This window comes from Dendrobates tinctorius, unplaced genomic scaffold (genome assembly GCF_039654945.1).
Source record: "Dendrobates tinctorius isolate UK_male_01 unplaced genomic scaffold, ASM3965494v1 ptg000194l, whole genome shotgun sequence".
NCBI classification, from domain to species: Eukaryota; Metazoa; Chordata; class Amphibia; order Anura; family Dendrobatidae; genus Dendrobates; species Dendrobates tinctorius.
In genome coordinates, this window is record NW_027361861.1 from 253427 (window position 1) to 270964 (window position 17538).

At 42.0% G+C, this 17538-nt stretch overlaps 2 protein-coding genes across 4 annotated transcripts in view; both read left to right on the forward strand.

The window, feature by feature from the left end:
* The window catches only part of TTBK2 (tau tubulin kinase 2), a 182015-nt gene extending 171067 nt beyond the window's left edge, over positions 1–10948 (forward strand). For all 3 annotated transcript variants that reach the window (XM_073552670.1, XM_073552669.1, XM_073552671.1), the window contains one exon: positions 230–10948. In XM_073552670.1, the coding sequence (XP_073408771.1) occupies positions 230–713 (484 nt within the window). In that variant the 3' untranslated portion in view covers positions 714–10948. The remainder of the gene's footprint in view (positions 1–229) is intronic.
* A 4550-nt stretch (positions 10949–15498) lies between these two features.
* Positions 15499–17538, forward strand: part of CDAN1 (codanin 1) — a 177906-nt gene continuing 175866 nt past the window's right edge. The window contains exon 1 of the mRNA XM_073552672.1: positions 15499–15660. Coding sequence (XP_073408773.1) covers positions 15580–15660 — 81 coding nt within the window. The 5' untranslated portion in view covers positions 15499–15579. The remainder of the gene's footprint in view (positions 15661–17538) is intronic.

Below are 17538 nucleotides of genomic sequence, written 5' to 3' on the forward strand. Positions count from 1 at the left end.
CAGCGCTCACTTCTTGACACAAACAGTTTGTATTTTTTTTCATGTCCCACAGAGTTTGTATGTACTGGTTCAATATTAACAGCAGGTTACGGTAATTTTTTTTGCTACTGTGTCAGAAAACCCTCATAGTAAATTATTAACGTTTAACTTTTTTTTTTTTATGTTGCAGAAATAAGATCAAATGGACGGTTGTGTGCTCACTTTTCTCTATTTTTCTCTTTTTCTATAGCATACGCAGATACAAGGTTTTGGGAAGCGGTAATTCTGATTCTGACCTGCTCTCCCGCCTCGCTCAGATTATTCAGAATGGGTCTCAAAAGGCACGAAGTTCTTCCCAATCCAAAAGCCCAGGTTCCCCCCACAGTCCCAAAACTCCTCCCAAGAGCCCCGTGGTTCCCCGACGAAGCCCCAGTGCTTCCCCACGCAGCTCCTCTTTACCCCGTACTAATAGCTCTAATTCATCAAGAGTAGGAAGACCCCATCATCATGAACCCAAAAGCTCGTCTCCGTATGTTGGCCGGAGCAAATCTCCACCCACCCTATCTGGTTCTTCTTCTTCAAGACGGTCCTGTCAACAGGATTATTGCTGCAGCAAACAAAGTAAGAACTTATCCAAAGGACCAGGTGGCACGCACCACTCTGCAGGGAGCAAAACCAGCCGTGGGAAATCCTCTGTCCGAGAGGTGAAAGTATCCAGTAAACTAAGCAGATAGTAGCCAGGATTTTTCGCCTCTGCAGCATTGATTTCCCCATCTCGTAATGCATGTTGTGTATGTCGCTGTATATTCCTAAGGAAAATTCAAATCAGTGTTTTTATGTTTTAAAGAAAAGACTTGAAATCCCCTTCGTTATGTCTTTGTACTGGGATGAATGTCTAAATAACCATTCCAGTTTTGCCAGTGGGAATCAATCAAATGGGGAAAGTGGGTTGTAGAAGTAAGTCGACTTACAACCCAGTTTGTTACTGGTGTCTGCCATTGACGCAAGCTTTTAGTGGAATCATGTAGAAGTCGGAAGAGAAAGTCACCCTCTAAAACATGGTAACTAATATTGAGATGTGCAAAACTGTAAAGAAAAAAAAAAAAGTCTAAAACAATGTATGAAACCAGATACAGAAAATAGTGCATATTTTGCCTAAACCTAAGCTGAGAACCTCTGTTCGTCAATCAGTTGTTCAGGTCTTCTCTCCGAATTTCTTCTTATCCCAGTTCAGTCACTTTACGTTTTATTTCCCATAATGTTTTTTGTAGGTTTCCTTTAAACTTTCCCATTACTTTTTTTCCAAAGCAAGCTGCAACCATGTCTGACCTCTTTGAAATCATTGGGGTCCAGTTGGCGTTTGTCACCAGATTAAAAGTGGCCAGTTTAGGCTCTGTATGTTATTCCCACTGCTCCCCTGAGTATGTTGTGTGTTTTTTTTTTTATACTGCCATACGATTCCAGAGATAAGGGCCTTTATATTTAGTGCAAATTTTTATGGTGTTTTACAAGGGTGCGTGGCTCACAGACACAGCCCAGAGGATCTTGTGAGCCATGCTCCCTTCCCTAGAAGGATCATAGAAGATGATGGCACTAAATAAAATGGTCCATATCTCAGGAACCTTATGGCAGATTGGAAAAAAAAAAAACTCAGGGGAGCATCAGGGATAAAATAAAAGCAAAAACTAGCCACTTTTGAATTAGTGACATGTCTTTATTTAAAGCGATTCTTCTTTTATACATGCCGTTTGCCATATTCTCGGAAACTGTTGGCTGCCATTAGTCATTAATATAATACTATAGGAGTGATCAATTACTCGCTGCCATTATATATAGGAGCAAGAGCAATGTGACGAAACTCCTGACACATGGGATATGTTTTCTGTATTAAGGTAGAAAAAAAACTCAACATGACAGACAACCCTGATATTGCAAGTCATCTAAGACAGGTATACAAGCTAAACCCTTTACATTATTATTCAATAATATCTTACGCTTTACTACATAGGTGAAAAAAATGAAGGCGTGCCGCTGGTAAATGTAAGGGCTCCTTGCTAGTATTCTAAAAGTCATAAAAAGTGTTGTTGTTTTTTTCCGCCATGTCACTATATGCAATATAGATAAGGTGGAAAGCACCGAACCCAAAAAATTCTACAGGTGCATCTCACAAAATTAGAATATCATCAAAAATTTAATTTATTTCAGTTCTTCAATACAAAAAGTGAAACTCATATTTTATAGAATCATTACAGAGTGATCTATTTCAAGTGTTTAATTTTGTTAATTATGATGATTATGGCTTCAGCCAATTAAAACCCAAAAGTCATTATCTCAGTAAATTAGAATACTTTATAACACCAGCTTGAAAAATTATTTTAAAATCCAAAATGTTGGCCTACTGAAATGTATGTTCAGTGCTCCTTTGGCATCAATTACTGCATGAATGCAGCATGAAGGCAATTAGCCTGTGGCACTACTGAGGTGTTATGGAGACCCAGGTTGCTTTGATAGCAGCCTTCAGCTCATCTGCATTGTTGGGTCTGGTGTCTCTCATCATCCTCTATGTCAGAGATTCTCTATGGGATCAAGGTCCGGCGAGTTTGCTGGCCAATCAAGCACAGTGATACTGTTTGTAAACCAGGTATAGGTACTTTTGGCAGTGGGGACAGTTACCAAGTCCTGCTGGAGAATGAAATTTTCATCTCCAAAAAGCTTGTCGTGCTCTAAAATTTCCTAGTAGATGGCTGCCTGACTTTGGTCTTGATAAAACACAGTGGACCTACACCAGCAGATGATATGGCTCCCCAAACCATCACTGATTGTGGAAACTTCACGCTAGACCTCAAGCAGCTTGGATCGTGTGCCTCTCCACTCTTCCTCCAGACTCTGGGACCTTGATTTCCAAGGTCTAGTTTATAGTATCTACAATCAATAAACACTTGAAATCGATCACTTGGTCTTTAGTGACTCTATAAAATATATGAGTTTCACTTTTTGTATTGAACTGAAATAAATTAACTTCTTGGTGATATTCTGATTTTGTGAGATGCACCTGTGCATAGGGCATTTTATACAGTGCCGCTGACATTAAAGTTACAATTGTCCTTAAAATATTATTATAACAAAATTATTGCATGAAAGCGGCCTTAAAAGGGTTCATCAGTTAAAACTATTTATACCCATCCTTAGGAAACGTGATTGTTTAACGTTCGGTGGGTGTCCAACCGTACCAAAGGAACAGAATTGGGAACTTATTTTTTCCCAAATCGAACTTTTGGGAAGGGGCACCGACTGGGAAAACCTGGAACTCTTCTACCCAATGAGACACCTTTTCCCGGTTACAAAATGAAGCCGCATATTGGATGCTCGACTACTTCTCCTTTAATTCTCCACAGGACTGCCATTAAATCTGAACAAAGGTCTTGACAGCCTCATTAGGAATTAATTGAGTGACAGTCAAGCATGCGCACAGCCGCTACCACCACGCCATTCTAAAGGAGCATGCCCCCGACCACACCATTCTAAAGGAGCGTGCCCTCGGCCACGCCATTCAAAAGGAGCCTGGCCCCGGCATGCCATTCAAAAGGAGCCTGACCCCGGCCACTCCATTCTAAAGGAGTATGCTCACGGCCACGCCATTCTAAAGTAGCATGCCCATGGCCACGCCTTTCTAAGGGAGATGCCCACAGCCACGCCATTCTAAATAATAAAAGTGCCCCTAGCTAGCTGTTCGATTGGTTAGAAAAATTCCTGGTTCTGCCAATCGGTGTGATCACCAGACAACTCCTTTAAATTTGTTTTCCTGCTTTACTGTATAACAACTTGTTGTCTAATAACTTTTGCAGTAGTGATCCAGGCTATCTAAGCTGCATTATTGAGGTTCTCTGATTTAGAAAACTTAATTTTAATGAGTTTTGATACAGAACTAATATGTGATTGACCCTGTAGAGCAAAATTCCTTTTATCCAGGATCAATAGGATCATTGTAGGAAAATGAGATAGTCATAGAAAAGTATATCAAACTCACTTGTAAAGGATAGGGAACCTTCAGAAAGAAAACCCCAAAATGCAAAACACACAATCTTCTATTTTTACTTTATTTTTTTAAGCTATCTCCTCTCACAAAACCCCATATAGAATTGCATTTTTGTTCTGCAATATCAACTACGGACACATCCCAATACAGGAATTATTTTTTTTAGTCTGTAAGCCTTTACACCATGTAAAGATATCTACACTTTATAAAGATCATATTTTTTAATATTAATGATCCAAGTTCAATGATCTAAGGCTGTTACGGCACCCTGACATCATCGTATACAGTCTATGGACTCTCGTTACCCCCTATCCTTAAGTTTAAGTTTTTATGCTTTTATTTTTTAAGCTACTAATAACCTAGGTAATCTATTAAAACCCATCTTACTAATGGCTGTGCATGCTTGGTAATGTGAGAAACCGTGACGTGGTTGCTCAAAACCCTGAGCCGGCTCGGGACCATGACGAGAGGCGCTGGCATCACTTAATGATGTTCTGCAGGGGCGCGTACATTGAATGTATGTCGGAGTCCGCCTATATACCCACAGGCATTTCTTTGTATGCGGCTAATTGCATGATGCTTTTACCTAGAGATATCATATAAACCATTATCTGATCCTTGCATTACTTGTGGCTTTTTGCTACATAAGTGGCTTATTTAGGATATACAATGGAAATTTTATTTTTCTTGAAATAAAAAAAAAATCTTTTACTTGCATCTGTTATCTTATAGTAGCCATGAGCTTTTTTAACCTTTGCTGTGTCTATAGCACTGCAGGGGCATTGGGGTCGGGAGGGTTTAACGCAGGAGACTCAATAAGCGTGGGGTTTTCTAGCCGTCCTATCCTGAACAAGCTGCAACCTTATCCCTCATCCCTGTACCATTGTATTATATTGTACAGTAGGTTGTCACTATAACAGCATGTTCTAATCTGAAATTATATTCTATATAAATATTTATAAATATATATGTAAAAAATATATATATATACAGTATGGTAAAGACCTATGGAAAACTCATTCTACATTGGTAGACTGGAGACAATAGAACCTCCCTTTTACTTGTGTCTGTCAAAAAAAAATAGTTACCTTTTTGTCTCAATGTATAAGTAAAAATACTATCCCAGAATGGTAAAGTTTTCTATGTAAGGGAACATTCGAACCCTTTTTTTTTGTCTGTCTTTTGTAATGCTGATATTAAGCCAGTATCCTAAGCTGAAATGTACGTGAAATTCACCCAAAAAATGCAAATATATTATATAAAAAAAGAACACAGCAGCACATGTGCATGAATCTAGGCCATGTGAAAACACAGAAAAACATTAAAAACATTCAATTTAGATTTTTTCCCACAATTTTTTTTACTCACAGTAATTGATGAAAATGAAGGTTCTTACCGCACAAATTGGCCAATTCATGTATGCCCATCTATATATATAGTTCTTAGGTCTATAGGTTAAAAATAAATGCCCTGGATAACCCCTTTCAATGGTTTCTGTCCAGAGTCTACAGCAGGTAGCCTCATTCAATCGGGCTTGTGTGCCCTCTGCAGTTCAAACTGCAAAAATCTGTGGATTTCCGTGCAGATACACATCCACCAAGGAACCTCGCCCTAATATTACCTCTAACCCTATTCTAGCAAGATCACTGCAGATAGGAAGGATTGGCATTAGATTCTTGAATTGTTTTAATTTGTTTAGATATTTTAATTGAATTTATAAATTAAGTGTCTCTTAAACACAATTTACTTGAACAGTGTTCTTATGGTACGTAACGTGTAGGGATGCCAGCTCTTCCACCAATGGATTGCCCAGCGTCAATATATTTTTTTAACCATAGATCCCAAATTGATTGTGCCCTATATTAATGTTAGAGTCCAGCACTAATGTATCCAACTGTAGAACAAGGCCGAACGTTAGGGAAGATTGACCGATTCCTGACTAGTCTAGGATGAAATATATTCTTTTTAATTTTACAGGCCATGTGAATCATTTACTGGTCACGTTTGCCAGAGTTAGAGCAATCTTTGTAAGTGGCTGAACAAATTAGTTTATGAAGTGGAAACCCCTTCGTGACCCCATTAGGTAATTTGCTGTCCATAGAAGAGGCTGCACTATTGCCTCCTGAAAATGCCTAAAAGGCAAGCAGATTATTCTATCTGTGTGACGGCACAATGTGGCACTGTGGGGCCGATGCATTCTGCACATCCGAGCTACAGGCTACATTGATTGTTGTACGGTGTTAGGATGGACATGTTTAAAGGGAACCTGTCATCTGATTCATGCTGCCTAACCACGGTCAGGATGAATCCGAGCATGGCTACATTATTGCAATTAGATGTGTTTTTCTTTGAAACGCTCCAGTACTTAATAACAAGAATAGAAGATCTGGCTGAGGACAAAACTAGTCCAGTGCGGCCCCAGGCCGGCTCTTCCCAGTGCTGACAGAGGTGATTGACAGGTCTCTACCATAGAGAGATATCTGTCAATCAACTTTAGCATCTCTTTGAGCTGGCCATGGGGGTGGCACCAGATTATCCTCATCCCACTCTTCGGCCCCTGGCCGGCTGTTTCCAGCACTGCAGAGGTGATTGAGAGGTCATTACCATAGAGGAAGACTTGTCCACCATCTCTAACAGCGCTTTAAGTGGCTGGCCGTGCAGCAGCACCGGACCAGCCTGGTCTCTGCTTATGGTCCTTGGCTGGATCTTCTATTTTTTTTTATTTTTTTAACTATGAAAGTCTGGAATGTCTCTGTAAAAAAAAAAACAAAAAAAAAAAAAACCTGGCTGCGATCGTATTGATTCATGCTACCCGTGTAGCGTGAATCAGATGGCAGGTCCCCTTTTAAAGTTGGTTGTCCGTTACTGGGCGATCTCTACTTAATCAATTCAAAGACCCTTAGAAAATTAAAATAGTGTATACTTGCCTCCTACAATGGTGCTGCTTTTCGTGACTGGTGATGTGACATTGCTGTTTCACATGACCGCTGCAGTCAATCAGTGGCCTTTACTGTTTGGCAAGAGTGGACATCTGCTTTAAAGTAACACACTAAGGCTATGTGCACATGTATTAATTGGTGCTGCGGATTTGTCCCCGCGGATTTTGTAAAAATCCGCAGGTAAATTTCAGGTCAAAAGACCTGCGGATTAGCCTGCGGTTTAGCCCTGGGGTTTATCACCTCTACAATGGAGGAGATGGTAAACTGCATCGGAAGCCGCAGAAAAGAAGTGACATGTCATCTCTGCGGACTTGAAACCGCAGCAAAACCGCGCGGAAAATTCCGCAGCATGTGCACAGCAGTTTCCATTTTACATAGAGTAAAATGTTACTGTACAACGCAGCAGATTCTGCTGCAGACCCGCAGGGCCAGAAACGCTGCGGATCTGCAGCAAAATCCGCAACGTGTGCACATACCCTAAGGACGTGAAAAAAAAAACTTTTAATCTGGTCAAAATATTTTTCCAAGCTTCAATGTTCGTCTGATCCATTATAGGCAAACATCTTGTCCTCAGATCAGACGGACGTTCTGGTATTTGTCCAATATCAGAAATGTTGCGTAATAACACTATATACAGAAAACCATAATGTGAAGGGAAAAAAAAAATCTTTTTCTGATTAGAAATGGACTACGGCTGTAATGTTCGAACATTGGGGGAGATATTTCAGGAGTGACGTTTTTAAAGTCCCTGGCTACATTGCGCCAAATTTCTTTAACGTGTTGCAAAATGTTTGATAGATTTGGAAAATCTTTATATATTACACTTCTGTCTAGAGGTGACTCTACTCTTTATTCCCCTATATTTCACTTTTTTAAAAGGTGGCAAGATTGGCGTAAAATTGCTAATTTTTTTTTTTTTTAAATTTGCACACATGTTGTACATCAAATTCTGCATATTTTTTTTCAAGCCAAAACAATGTCTTTTAAAAACTCCAGTGTTTGGCCGACAGTCTGTATTTCCCTTACTGTTACTCTTGAATGTAATTAAATGTGAATTTCTGCCTGATCTTAAAATCTTTTAAAAATGTGTAATATCTCAGTACTAGGGTCTAATTTTTTAATTTTTCATAAAGTAATGTTTTTTGTTTTTCTTGTTTCTTTTTGATTAATCTTTTTTTTTTTTTTTAAAGAAATGTTATCATAAGCTATTCTGCCGGTTCTTAAAAATAGATAACTTCCTAATATCCAGATTATATGGATTATAATTTCCTGAATATAATATAAATATGTACATAGAAATATTGTGACGCGTGTAAAAGGATAATAATGTCTTGGCGTTCATCTACTGTTTTGTTTTTATGCCGTTTGTTATTTTCTCTTCGTTTTAAGGTTGTTTAATTAATTAATAGACTGCTGAAAAAAAAAAAAAAACTATCGTGCAGCCTCCATGTCTTCCTATGGGAGAAAAAATTTGGTGACAGAGTGCAACGATCGCAAAAACAATTGTGACTTGCTTGCACAATTTTACTCCTATGGGGATACACTGAAGTTGCACGACTGTTGAGGTAACGTGATTTACCGCAATATGACCAAATGTTGCCATGTAGGGGCTGGTTTACGAGGTTGTGTCTGAGGTCATCATCCCCTTCCAATTTCTTTTTCCTGAACACGAACTAATTGCAGTAGGAAGAAGGAAAATGTTTACTTTAGTAGGCTATCCTCATATAACATTGACCTCTAATATGACCATGTAAATCAATCATGCTGATCGACAGCCGGATCCCTGCTTCCTCACTGCGGGGAGCTGGTTGTCAATCAGCATGATGTCGGCTGTCACGCCGATAATCGTTCAGACTCGCGCTGAGTTGTTATTATGTAAAAATGTATTCTTGCTTTAATTTATTATTTTGTTTTCATTATTTGAGGTACTAACTCTTTTCTGTGAATGGGACCGGGTCATCCATTAATGGAAAAGTTGAATATGCACTTTTTTCTATTTTATGTTTTTTTTTGTTTTCTTGCAATTCTGGTTGCAACTGTGACACAATGTTTTTATAATTGCTGCTATATTGTATTTATTATGTTAATTTGTATATTTTTGCAGCAATTAATTTGAGCGTTTAATGTGTTGTTTACATATAAAAGAGGTTTGCCATGTCTCCAGATCCATAAAAAAAAGAATCGACTAAATATGGGCTACAATATTTACAAAAAAAAAAAAGTTAACTTTCAGATAAAAGCAACAGTACCCTCAACCTCCAATATAGCGATCAACTCAAAATTTGACCACAAAAGCCATCAAAGGTCAAAACATCAATATGAACACGAATTATTACTTTTCTGCCATCATTTGTTCAAGTAACATCTCATTAGTGCAGGAAAGTAAAGCAGTCGGGAACGGGGAGCAAATTTCGGCTCGGGACAGTGCAAGATTTAAAAAGTACGATTGTTTTTTTTTTTTTTGTCTAATTTTAAATTAATTTTAAACTTTTTTTAAGTAGAAAAACTTAAGACGGAATCTTTGCAGACACTGCAAAAAGTTGTAGAGATGCAAAAATAGTAATTCTATCATTTTTGTTCTCCCTCTTTCTATAATCAGAATTGATCTGATTATAAACTCCAGGACCATAGGCTATTAAAGAAGGCCTAAGGGTGACTTTTTTCCAGTTCTTTGGCAGTGTGTGTGGATTTTTTTTTTTCTTTTTCTTTTTTTTTTAACTGCAGAAAAAAGTGAGATTTCAAAAATCTGATTCACGCTTTTATCTTTTTATTTTTTTTGAGCTGCTGTAAAAAAACCAAAAAAAAAAACCCTGTAAGTATAAACACACAGATCATAGGCAGCGGTTTTCCTGCCACCACTTTGGTTTTTGGTTCAGGAAAAAAAACTACTGCAAAAATTCAATTTCTGACATCCCATTTTTGTGTATGAGTGCCATCAGTGATTTTCACGGATAGCATTCACTCCTGTGATAGATTATGAAGCCATTCACATGTGCGTGATTTTTCTTGGACTGAGCTGTCCTTGGAAAGTCCGTAAAAAAAAAAATAAAATAGGACTGCACTATCTTTTAGAATGGAGAAGGTGGATAATTTTATTTTTGCACTTACGAGAAAATCGGATGACCCTTATACCACACTCTTATATTCGGTCCTTTCTCTTGTACGTGGAAAAATCGTACATCTGTATGAGCCCTTAGGAATATTTCATAAAGATTCCCTACGCGCCGATTGACACACAGGCAATTTTAACTCAACTTTAGTCTATTGTAATTAAAGTAGTAAAGTAATTATAAAAAGCAAATTTCCCTATAAAGCAGATGAACGAATCAAGAAGAAATAATTCCAAAGCTATAATAAAAGAATTGCTATTTTTGCATTTTTCTAAAAGTTTAGCCTGTGTTCCGCAATGTATTTTAAACCTGATTTTTCCTATTTTCGTGAAAAAAAAACCCAAGGTGCAAACTAAGCTGAAGTTGGAACGTCACATTAAATTTTGTAGCAAAATTAACTGCAGCAATTCATAGGATGGTACAAGTAAAAATCTGACCGGCCCCAGATACATTGCAGCTTATGTTGCATTTTAATTACGCACTCTGGCTATTTTTCTTTAATTTTTTTTTTTCCTTATAAATTTTCATTTTCTGCGCAACTTGGTTTGATATCACCACAAACCATTTGTTTAATTTTGGAGCTAAAAGCAGAGTAAGATCAAGTTTTTTATCTGGCCGCAGTCATTGTAACCGAGCATTACCAAGAAGAGGCGAGGGTGGGAAAAACTTAAAAAAAAAAAATAAAAATAAAAAAAAAATAAAAAAATCAGGCTTTTACTAATTCATCCAAAAGTAAATTTGTTTCATTTATGCTTGTAACCAGGCACTTGGAGGGTAAAACCTGTGCCAACGATTCAGTTACATGCTTTATTTATTTATTTTTATTTTATGGGTTTTTTTTCCCCTGAATGTGTAAAGATAAAATAAAAAATTATTCAACGATTGTTGTTTGTTTTTCTATTTACTGAAATAGGAAAATGTATAAATGTGAATTCAGCTATTTATTACTTAGTCCATTCTACAATCCAAACTGTATCCATTATTAAATGGCTCCCTTACACCTGATGATATTGGTGAAATCCTTGTTTGTATGGGGATCTAATCCATCTTGAAAGTTTGTTTACACATACCGATGTGTTTTTGCGGCCCCAAAAAATTCCACGGTGCGCCATGTGCCGTATGTCCGTGAGGGCTGTATTTGCGGCCACAAAAAAAGGTCTCGCCTGCTCGATCTTTTTCACGGCGTACGGACACGGCCCCCATTGAAAATCAATGGGGCCGCAAAAACAAACGGAAGTTTGTTTTTGCAGTGCACCCTCATTTCCAGTTTAGCTTGTGATCGGTGTTCAGTTATCTCAAGATCTCAGAAGGAGCTCAGCTAGATGAAGGATATACACTCACTGGCCACTTTATTAGGTACACCTGTCCAACTGTGTGTTAAGACTTAATTTCTAATCAGCCAATCACATGGCGGCAACTCAGTGCATTTAGGCATGTAGACATGGTCAAGACAATCTCCTGCAGTTCAAACCGAGCATCAGTATGGGGAAGAAAGGTGATTTGAGTGCCTTTGAACGTGGCATGATTGTTGGTGCCAGAAGGGCTGGTCTGAGAATTTCAGAAACTGCTGATCTACGGTGATTTTCACGCACAACCATCTCTAGGGTTTACAGAGAATGGTCCGAAAAAGAAAAAAAATCCAGTGAGCGGCAGTTCTGTGGCCGGAAATGCCATGTTGATGCCAGAGGTCAGAGGAGAATGGGCAGACTGGTTCGAGCTGATAGAAAGGCAACAGTGACTCAAATTGCCACCCGTTACAACCAAGGTAGGCAGAAGAGCATCTCTGAACGCACAGTGCGTCGAACTTTGAGGCAGATGGGCTACAGCAGCAGAAGACCACACTGGGTACCACTCCTCTCAGCTAAGAACAGGAAACTGAGGCTACAATTTGCACAAGCTCATCGAAATTGGACAGTAGAAGATTGGAAAAACGTTGCCTGGTCTGATGAGTCTCGATTTCTGCTGCGACATTCGGATGGTAGGGTCAGAATTTGGCGTAAACAACATGAAAGCATGGATCCATCCTGCCTTGTATCAACGGTTCAGGCTGGTGGTGGTGGTGTCATGGTGTGGGGAATTTTTTCTTGGCACTCTTTGGGCCCCTTGGTACCAATTGAGCATCGTTGCAACGCCACAGCCTACCTGAGTATTGTTGCTGACCATGTCCATCCCTTTATGACCACAATGTACCCAACATCTGATGGCTACTTTCAGCAGGATAATGCGCCATGTCATAAAGCTCGAATCATCTCAGATTGGTTTCTTGAACATGACAATGAGTTCACTGTACTCAAATGGCCTCCTCAGTCACCAGATCTCAATCCAATAGAGCATCTTTGGGATGTGGTGGAACGGGAGATTCGCATCAGGGATGTGCAGCCGACAAATCTGCGCCAACTGTGTGATGCCATCATGTCAATATGGTCCAAAATCTCTGAGGAATGCTTCCAGCACCTTGTTGAATCTCTGCCACGAAGAATTGAGGCAGTTCTGAAGGCAAAAGGGGGTCCAACCCGTTACTAGCATGGTGTACCTAATAAAGTGGCCAGTGAGTGTATATCACTCTAGTGGTAATATCTTAGAAAATATGTTTAATTGACTACTTGGGAAATTGCTCAACTGTTTGTATTTGGGAAGAAAATGAAAAATAAAAATGTTAAAAAAACGTACGTAACCTTTAAAGAGTAACTTAATGTTTGGGACAAAACATTTGTGTCCCTTTTTATATATCTGTGGATTGAAGGGAGGATCTGTGTCCTAAGACCCCTACGGACATTGCTGAAAAGACCTTGGAGAAGCTCCTATCTGAGTGCGCACGGATTCAGTAGAAGGCTCCGAGCCTATGCTTTCTTTTGAAACTGTATTGTGATCCATGTGCGCTTCCCTAAGTTGCGCACTTCTCAGGATGGTGTAAAGGGGGGGGGTGTCTTTTGAGCATTTGGTGTTTGTTTTTTGTTTTTTTTTTGTTTGTTTTTAATCTGCCCATGAAGGATAGATCTCCAATACTAGCTCTTACCTACCAGTAGAACTGAGATCTGCACAATACAATAATAAAACTCACTCTGTCCTCTACAAATGTTCTCCATGACTGATATTTCTGGGTCTGGCAGATGATGGGAAGAACAAATTATTTTAGGGTGTTTTTTTTTTTTTTTTTAATCATCACGAATGAGATGTAGGAGGAACTCTTAAACTTCATATCCTGGGACCCTGGATAAGTGAGATTTTACTAATTATTTTATCTCCATTTTTTTTAAGCAAGAGACATGTCTTCTTTCATCATTGAATACCTTTAGCAATAAGCTTACTGGGGTCTGAAAGCAGCCTCACTACTAGTGATGAGCAAAAGTGCTGGGATAAGGTGTTATCTGGGCATGCTCAGGTGCTAATTGAGTGTCTTCGGTGTGCTCGAAAAATATGTCTGAGTCCCATGGGTTGCATGTCTCACGTCTATTAGACAGTCACAACACATACAGGGATTGTGTAATAAGCGGGGAATTCCCGCATGTGTTGTTGCTGTCGCAGGGACTCGAACATAGTATCCGAGCATGCCGAAGACACTCGGTTAGCATCGAGCATGCTCCAATAACACCTTATCCCAGCACGTTCGCTCATCATTACCGTTCTCTGCCTCCATAATGGAAAGTTTAGCAATCCTACATGGCTTTTTAGATGTAATAGAGGATGAGATGTTTGGGGAATGTTTCCACTCGTCCCTGTGCGCATCCAATCCTATTTTTTAAATCTGATCAGGTGTGCCAGGTATATAGCTACAGCCTACAGGTGGTTTGTATGCACAGGTATTTTTTTATGTAGACCATATGCATCAGTCAATATCCCCTTAAAGCGGTTCTCTGAGCCTGAACTACTGAAGACCTATCCACTGGCCATCTTGAATGGAAGATAAAGCTCAGCACTTGGCAGCAATGTACGGAGCTGATGTGTTCCAACTCCTACATTGCGTTCATCCAGCCATGGCCAAACAGATTTCAGCTGAATGGTGGGGGTTTTGGTTCTGGGAAAATCCTATCAGGTGACACATCTGGCAACTTTTCATGTGTGAAAAGCTGTGAAGAGCACAGGTAGTACAGAAAACTGTATACATGCGTGGCTGCCAGGTCATGGGATCAATGCTGTCATCCCAGATCGTCGGTAACATTTCTCTATGCACCATCTTGGATTCTCTCACCATAGGAGGAGGGGTCTTGGACAATGTAGAAGATTTCCAATCGGTAGCTGTGTGCATTCTGGGTCTTATACAGGTATGCTCAGGTGATATTTCTGGTTCGAGACCACAAGAGACTCAACACGAAAAGCCGGCTCTTCCTAGCACCTCATCTCCCTGTTACTAGATGACAGTATACAAATTGTATCTTCAGCTAGAAAAAGGACTTGAACTCTAGCGCCAACTATTGGAAGCAGTACTCCTAAGAGTCAATATCGACCCTTTAACGAACCTTGTCACATGACTTAGGATAAAATCTAAAGCGGAATCACAATTTGCAGATGTGTTTCAAGACGTTGCCCCTCCTCAGTGCAAAGCAAGAGATCTGATTTGCCTGTATGGAAAGGCTATGGTCCAAATTGTAACCGCTCTCCACAAGAAGAGACGTTACCCCTTAGATTCTTGTTTACAATTTAATGGATCCTGAGCGAGCGGCACTTCGGTTTCCTCTTACTTGGCAACTTATGCCTGAGGTTTTTACCCTAATGACTTATTTGGCAAACACGGCATGAGTCTTGTTCTTGAGGCTGGGGGGCTAGATGCCAGCGTTGGCCACATGAGATGTCTGCAGCACCAAGCAGCCTCAAGCACTACCGCTGTGCCAGATTATTTGCCACAGGACCATCGAGGTCACAATGCAACACCCACTCACTTGTACTGTTCACCGTGAAATGTGTCGCAAACCACACTGTCGCCCCAGCATTAGAATATCTTCATGTTGGCGGACATTGTTGGTAAACGGGCATCTATTTTTGCCTAAAAATTTGTCCACCTGGATTTTTTCATAAATTTTTCATCGCTTAACCTCTCCCCCCGCCCATGGTACTTGCCCATTTTTGCTGGCACCGGGCCCCACTTCTCCTATGGCGAGTGCCTATCTATCATTGGAGCAAACCGTTTACTGAACTTTCCAATAATTGTAGAAATATTTTTCTGAATTAGACAAGATCTTCCAAAATGCTGTAATCTCTAGTGTGATGTAATTAAAACAACCCAAAAAAACTCAAGTATGAAACAGGCCTAAGTCTATGAAAACTATGTAGAAACTAAATGCACAAAAAAAAAAAATTTCCAGGGTACTCTAGCTCCGCCCTCTGCCCTGAAGCTCCTCCCACCGCTCCGTACAGGTTCCATCTGCTCACTGTAGAATGTAGATAAAGAAGGCTCTATATAAAGCCACGCCCACACATAACCAGTGCACCACTTTGACCCCGCCCCTTCCAGGCTCCTTACACGTGTGCCTAACCACGCCCTGTGCGTGACGTCAGTGGATGGCGCGCGAGACACGGAATGGCGGCGGTGCTGGAGCTACTGCTGCAGGAGCGGGTGACGGTGGACTCGGTTGTACACTGGGTGACGCACACGACGCAGGTAGAGCCGGGCCGTACACACACGTCAGATGTTATCTGTGGCCTCCATGTAGTGGGCGCGGCCGGTATGTGCCCGTTCTCTGAGTGTGGAGGGAGTTTTACCTCAGGAGTTGGCGCCCGCTGTAGACAAGTCTATGGAGGTTGCCAGCTCCTGTGTCTGCGGTATAGGCTGGCACTGTGTATGTGTGCCCCCCGTGCCAAGTACAGACCCTCCAATGTAAAAACCCACCGTCACCTCATATGGGACCACTGAGGTCTATAGTGCTGCATCTCCGTAGTGACGGTCACCATGGCAGCAAGCAACTGGGGGTAACTAGTGGGTGCAGGGGTTACAGTCGCTGTAGAGCTCTGGGGCATAGGGGGATCCAAACTATATAGACCCCCGATAGGTGCCCCCCCCCAAACCTGCCAGGCACACCCCCTGCACATAAATGTTGGGGCACAATGGCCAGACCTTTTCCCCGACTGCAAGAAGGGCCGAGTCCTGGGCCTGTAGGGACCAAATCTTTGGGAGTGCCTGTGTACTGGGTTTGAGGGAGGCCGAGTCCTGGACCTGTGGGGGCCATATCTTTGGCCGGGGGTGCCTGCGTACTGGGTATGAGGGAGGCAGAGTCCTGGACTTGTAGGGGCCAAATCTTTGGGGGTGCCTGCGTACTGGATTTGAGGGAGGCTGAGTCCTGGACCTGTGGGGGCCAAATCTTTGGCTGGGGTGTGCCTGCGTACTGGGTATGAGGGAGGCCAAGTCCTGGACCTGTAGGGGCCAAATCTTTGGGGGTTCCTGCGCACTGGATTTGAGGGAGGCCGAGTCCTGGACCTGGGGGGGCCAAATCTTTGGCTGGGGGTGCCTGCGTACTGGGTATGAGGGAGGCCAAGTCCTGGACCTGTAGGGGCCAAATCTTTGGGGGTTCCTGCGCACTGGATTTGAGGGAGGCCAAGTCCTGGACCTGTGGGGGCCAAATCTTTGGCTGGGGGTGCCTGCGTACTGGGTATGAGGGAGGCCAAGTCCTGGACCTGTAGGGGCCAAATCTTTGGGGGTTCCTGCGTACTGGATTTGAGGGAGGCCAAGTCCTGGACCTGTGGGGGCCAAATCTTTGGCTGGGGGTGCCTGCGTACTGGGTATGAGGGAGGCCAAGTCCTGGACCTGTAGGGGCCAAATCTTTGGGGGTTCCTGCGTACTGGATTTGAGGGAGGCCAAGTCCTGGACCTGTGGGGGCCAAATCTTTGGCTGGGGGTGCCTGCGTACTGGGTATGAGGGAGGCAGAGTCCTGAACCTGTAGGGGCCAAATCTTTTGCAGGGGGTGCCTGTGTACTGGGTATGAGGGAGGCCGTGTCCTGGACCTGTAGGGGCCAAATCTTTGGGGGTGCCTGCGTTCTGGGTTTGAGGGAGGCCGAGTCCTGGACCTGTGGGGGCCAAATCTTTGGCTGGGGGTGCCTGCGTACTGGGTATGAGGGAGGCAGAGTCCTGAACCTGTAGGGGCCAAATCTTTTGCAGGGGGTGCCTGTGTACTGGGTATGAGGGAGGCCATGTCCTGGACCTGTAGGGGCCAAATCTTTGGGGGTGCCTGCGTTCTGGGTTTGAGGGAGGCCGAGTCCTGGACCTGTGGGGGCCAAATCTTTGGCTGGGGGTGCCTGCATACTGGGTATGAGGGAGGCCGAGTCCTGGACCTGTGGGGGCCAAATCTTTGGCCGGGGGTGCCTGCGTACTGGGTATGATGGAGGCCGAGTCCTGGGGTCTTAAATGTAGAAGTAAAGGCGTTCTCCGCTCCCTTACTGTCACTCTGTGGTCCCCGCCATATATCTCTCCGATCAAGAGCTGCTGTGTAGTGATGGCTGGGCCATTGTGACCAGGGCTGTGAAGTCAGTAAGCCACAGTTGCGAC